Source organism: Vicia villosa, linkage group LG1 (assembly GCF_029867415.1).
Source record: "Vicia villosa cultivar HV-30 ecotype Madison, WI linkage group LG1, Vvil1.0, whole genome shotgun sequence".
Classification (NCBI taxonomy): Eukaryota; Viridiplantae; Streptophyta; class Magnoliopsida; order Fabales; family Fabaceae; genus Vicia; species Vicia villosa.
Window position 1 is genome coordinate 222,085,374 of NC_081180.1, and position 6,000 is coordinate 222,091,373.

At 28.0% G+C, this 6,000-nt stretch overlaps 1 protein-coding gene across 1 annotated transcript; it reads left to right on the top strand.

The window, feature by feature from the left end:
- Positions 1 to 2,349: 2,349 nt before the first annotated feature.
- Positions 2,350 to 3,527, top strand: LOC131595424 (macrodontain-1-like). Its single transcript, XM_058867772.1, has 2 exons — positions 2,350 to 2,779; positions 2,867 to 3,527. The coding sequence occupies exons 1-2, from the start codon at positions 2,350 to 2,352 to the stop codon at positions 3,466 to 3,468; spliced, it is 1,032 nt and encodes a 343-aa protein (XP_058723755.1). The 3' UTR covers positions 3,469 to 3,527.
- Positions 3,528 to 6,000: the final 2,473 nt, after the last annotated feature.

The following is a 6,000-nucleotide window of genomic DNA, read 5'->3' on the forward strand; positions in this document are numbered from 1 at the left end:
TTAGTGACTATCTTCTTCTCTCTCTCTTAGAAATTCTTAAACAAATTTTCTTGAGAAATTAATGACTTAGTAATCATCTATTCCTCAAAATATAAACTTTAACTTTTCATAAATTTTTACTCATGATAAAATAACTTAAACTCTTATAATATCTCCTCTATTTTTATATATATTTGGAATAATATTTCATTTGACAAATTTCATTCTATCATTTTTCAAGATTATTGTTATGGATGAAGTTTATTATTTTATTGTTTGACCCTAATTTTATATACATGTTTTATTTTCATTTTGTTTTTGTTTTTGCAGGTATAAACATGTTAAGGATGGAGGAATTGCTCATGACAATAAGATATTTTTCAATTATGTATTAAAAATTTCTTTTTTATCAATTAACTATATTGTTATATTTTTTGTTGCTTTTATTGTTTATTTATTTATTTTGTGTTTATGTTTTTATTCATTTCTTTATTTTCCTTTTTTTTTTCCAGTTATTAACATGTCATTTATGGAAGAATTTCATTTGGTGTAATGATAGTTTTCATTTATATTGTTTACTTTAATATATATATTTTATTGTTTATATCTATTTTCCTACTTATGTTTTATTTGTATTTATTTCTTTTATCTATGGGTTGGATTAAAGCCATATTATTTGTATTTATTTCTTTCATCTAAGGATTGGATTAAAGCCATATTATTTTATTGGTCAGTTCTATAAATATTTTGTTAAATGATAAAGATATTAGATAGTTGATTATAATATTATCAGCTCATTTGTAAAAAATAGATTAATATGTGATTTTTTTATACCAATAGTAAGAGGGACAATATTTTTAGTATTTTTCTCTTTCTCAATGTTAGTCTTTTAAATATTTATACTTTCCCTCATTTTAAAATTGTATTGGAAATATAAATTATTACATTTTGATAATTTTTTTTATAAGGAAAACTATCAATAGAAAAAAAATCTTACTAACATATCATGATTAACTTTTAAATGATATAATACTTATCAATAATTGTTGAATAACACTTATCCGTGCATCGCACGGGTAGACGTCTAGTTTTGACATAAATATTATTATGTATTAAATAATATAGTTAATAGAATTAAATACGCATATATAATTTTGACCTAAAACATTAATATAAGTATATAATAATCAAAAGCAGTTATATCTATAATTTTTATATCCAAAAAATTATTTCGAAAAAATTTAAATTAATTACAAATGTTAATATTTAACTATATCAATTGTTTCCTTTTGAAAATATCATGATAATATAATAAAAAAATATATAAAATATATTTGGCATCTAATAATTATAATAATTACAATGTAATTTATTAGTTTAAATCTTTGGGATACAATGTAATATAAATTAAAGATATAAGTTATATTTGTCATTTAATAATTACAATGTAATTTTATTAATTTAAATTTTTGGGATATAACAAAAGTTTTAATCAATAAATAATTTATTAATTGATAAATCTAATCAACAAATACTTTTTTTTTTAATTACTATAATATTATTCTAATTTGTTGAGAGCACACTAATACATAGTTACATGTTAATTTTAAAACATGAATCTTTGTAAAATTATTTTCAATTTCATGAATACTTATGTATTTAAAGTTTAATTTTTTTATTTCAAAATAAATCTATAAATATATATTATCATTGTATTATATAATTAAAATAACTATATACCATTAAATAATTATAATAAGAAATCCCTAAAGAAATTAAAAAACATATTTTTTTTAATGTGGTAATCATTATTTTTAAAAGTTATCAAATATATTGTCAATTGAATTTTTGTGATGATATTGAAGAGGACTATTGAGAAAAAAAAATCAATCTAGTTTATTAAATTCATTAAATCAAAATTTAATGCTCAGGGATGATTTTTCCACAATAACCAAGTGTAATCATGTAATTAATATTAATAAATAATTAATTACTACCACAATTACATGATACAAAAATATGTTTTTACATACCACTTCAATAAAATAAAGTAAGATATCCGTGATTAAATAATTTATGTGATGAAATATTTTAAAAATTATTTCGAATAAAATATTTCTATATACAATGTCAAATCTGATTTTTTAAACTTATTTTTTATTTAAATTTTATTCAATAAAATAATCAAATAATTAAATTTTATTCAAGGAAATTTTATTTTAATTAATATCTTAAAAAAGGAAATTTATCAAATCCAATATCATAAAGAATGGATTTTATTTTTTAATACAAAGAATTTGAATACTATAAATTGTGCTACCAGTGTTAATATTATATTTACATTGTCTTTTTTATTTGGCCATCCAAAAAATGCATCTTATTAGTATTTGCATCATTATCTTGTGGGCATATGCATATCAAAGTATGTCTAGAATGTTGGATGAATCATCTGTTGTTAAAGCACACCAACAATGGATGATGAAGTATGGAATCACATATTCAAATAATTTTGAGATGGAGAAACGTTTACAGGTATTCAAAGAGAATTTAGAATACATAGAGAAGTTTAATAACTCTGGTAACAAGAGTTACACGCTTGGCTTAAATCCATATTCTGATTTAACTACTGAAGAGTTTATGGCTTCCTATACGGGACTCAATGTCCCAAGCCGAGTTTCTTCCTCCAAACTAAAATCAAGTTCAGTACTCTTCAACATCACATCAAATTTAGATGATTTAGATTGGATGGATTGGAGAGACAATGGAGCAGTTACCGATATTAAAGCACAAGGATTTTGTGGTAACTATTATAACTCTATTCCTTATACTCTATAATATAACTTGCTTATCAAGAAAAACATTAATTTAATTGATGTTTGTGTTGTAGGAGGTTGTTGGGCGTTTGCAGCTGTGGCGGCGGTAGAAGGCTTATGGAAAATAAAGAGGGGCACGCTGCTCAGATTGTCAGAACAACAAGTAATTGACTGTGATACGAATAGCGAGAGTTGTACCAGTGGTGATATTGTTAGTGCCTTCAAATACATGGTAGGAAGCGTTGGTATTCTCGAAGAATCTCAATATCAATATACACAAGGTGAAAAACCCTGTAAACCAGTAAATATAGATGATGTTGAGGCTTATATAAAATCTTACAAAATGGTAAAAGAGAATGATGAACAACAATTACTTCAAGCTGTGTCACGACAACCAGTTGCGGCTGCTGTTCATGCCGGACAGGAATTTAAAGAATACGCTGGAGGGGTTTATGCAGGAACATGCGGACCTACGGAAAATCATGCAGTTGCTATAATTGGTTATGGTGTAAATGAAAATGGAGTGAAATATTGGTTGATTAAAAATTCTTGGGGTCAAGGCTGGGGAGAGAAAGGTTACATGAGGTTGATAAGAGAAGGTCCAGCTGGTAAACCTGAAGGTCATTGTGGCATTGCTAATTATGCTTCTTTTCCTCAGTTAGAGGATGGATATTGAGATTCAAAAAATATATATGAAAGAAAAATAAAATATCTTTATACATTCTGGTTTGTATTGATATTGGGATTCAACCTATATTTATAGTGAATGAATTAAAAAAAATATGCAAATATATAATGAATTTGCAAATATGTAATGAATCGTATTTTTGTGTGATGCGTGTCACACTTATATAAGCATCACGGTTAGAACCAGTCGGCCGAGTCGATGCAGTGCTTGGTGCTAAATATCATGTTAGCCCACAAATTAAAAATTTAAAATAATGAAATTTCATTTATTTAAATCAACAGGGGAAGATGTTTATAGAAATAAAAATATCAATATTCACTTTTGAATCAATATTGTAACAATACTAATACTAATATAGAAGGAAATAAAGATATATCTTATATAATTTTCTTTCTAAATATTACAATCTACTTGTTAAAAAAATTGTTTATATATGTTCGAGACAATAAATTTAGCAATTAAGACTTAATATTTATTCTCATAGAAAGTAAAATAAACTATTTTAGGCTTGTCATGAGCCCAATGTAAGAGAGGCTTATTTATTATTCTCAAGGTTTAAGTCCAAGCCGTGTAAGACTCAATAGTTATTTGTCATATATATTGGCATATATGAGATCTAAGATAAGCTCACTTTTTCTTACACTTCACTCTAGTGCCATTGGTGAAAAAAATTATTAACTTGATCTTTGAAGTGTTAACTTTACAAATTCATTCTCATGCTGCCGCTCTGAAAACATGTACCATCGTGTCAGGAGTTCATCGCGTTGATCCATATGTTCTTGTTCCATGATAGAATAGTGGCACCATCTATGGGAATCAATTTCTAATTCCTGTGAAATTCCGCAATCAAATCTCGTGTGATTCAAAATCCAAATAGTCGTACCAACAAGTTAAAATAGAAAATATAATTTGAGAAGTGTCTTCGAAGAACCCTCAAATCCTCCAAGCTAGTATCGTCTATGATCTTTGTTGTTGGTTAGGTCAAAAGGAGCTACCATGATGATGACATGTTGTCATTGCTCATCATCTAACACTCTTTTCCTATTCCTTAATTAGGTCGGAGAAACCAAATACAGAGACATAATCAAGCTCTGTGCAAGTCATTGATTAATCAAGAGGGAAAGCGTATGTGTTTGGACCTAGTCCACATGACATACATGCAATTGCTACAATGCTTAAAGTAGGAGTTACTATTGGTTGTCCAACCAATTAAACCATCGAAGTCGTCTCTAAAATGGGTTGTCCCGGACATTTAATGTGAGTATCATGACAATTCAATAGGGCACTCAATTGGGAATTCCAGAGCTTTTAAAGAAAAAGTGCAAGGTGTAGCGGTGCAAAATTTGGGTTTAAGCTATTTATTAACTTAACTCGTAAAAAGCAAGAGTCGTCACCAAACTTTATTGTTTCTAAAAAAGAGGAAAGGGGAAAAATCAATAAAACCCACAAATAGAAATCTGAGTAAGGGGTTGGTTATGCAATGGGAAGGTGTTAGCACCCCTCACATTTGTGGCACTCCACAGAAACCTTTTGAAAATATGTGTTATGTTAAAACCATTTTTGTTTGCTAATGTTATTTACAAAAGTTTGCTCGGTAAGACGAGAAGTAAGAGCATTTGTAGTTTTGCTCAAATTTTTTGAAAAAGGGTTTACTGAAAACAGTTTTAAAAGAGAAAGAGTGCAAGTGCACAAAAAAGTTTAAATAAGGTCACTCAATAAAATTCAAGGTGTTATTATGAAAAGAGTTTTGAAAACAGGTCGATGGCGATGCGTAAGGCAATCGACTTACAAAGAGTTGGTTGGGGCTTGGTATGTGAACCAAGTAATAAGGGGGTATATTTTATTTAAAAAGAAGAGATGGAAGGAGTAAATGAAAACATACAAGCTCATGCAGGTAAAACCCATACAAACAAGCATAAAAGGTTCAAACATAAAGGAATGAACATGAAAGGAGTAAAAGTGTAAGTGTACTAGCAAAAAGCTATCCTTCTAAACGATCAATCGGAACGATCTATCGAAAAGGTATCACTGTAAGAAATCCCGAAATCAAGTTGTGCAAGTGTGTATGTGTAAGTACGGTTGATGGCGATGCGTGAAGTGCGATATACTTATCGTACAAAACGGCTAAGAACCTAATTTTTTTTTTTGAAAAAATAGTTAAATGCATGCAATGCTCCATAGTAAAATAAAGTGGTAAAGTTATTACATGACCTCGGGATGGGGGATTACAAATTTAAATGCATGGGGATGAAACTTACTACGAATTATTACAAACCCAAATAAAAATAAAAGCGAAAATAAATGAATAATCTGTACAAAATTAAAATGAATTATAAATTGTGAATACAAGATCACACTCACAAAGATGTTTTTGATTCATGGCAAACTCAACAAGCATACAAGCAACAAGGCACAAGCAGAAGAACTCAAAAGAAAAACAAGCATTGGTCACTTATGACAGAGCAGGTCGACCTACTATGCATATAGGTCGACTCAACACAAGCAAAACAAGAAAAATGC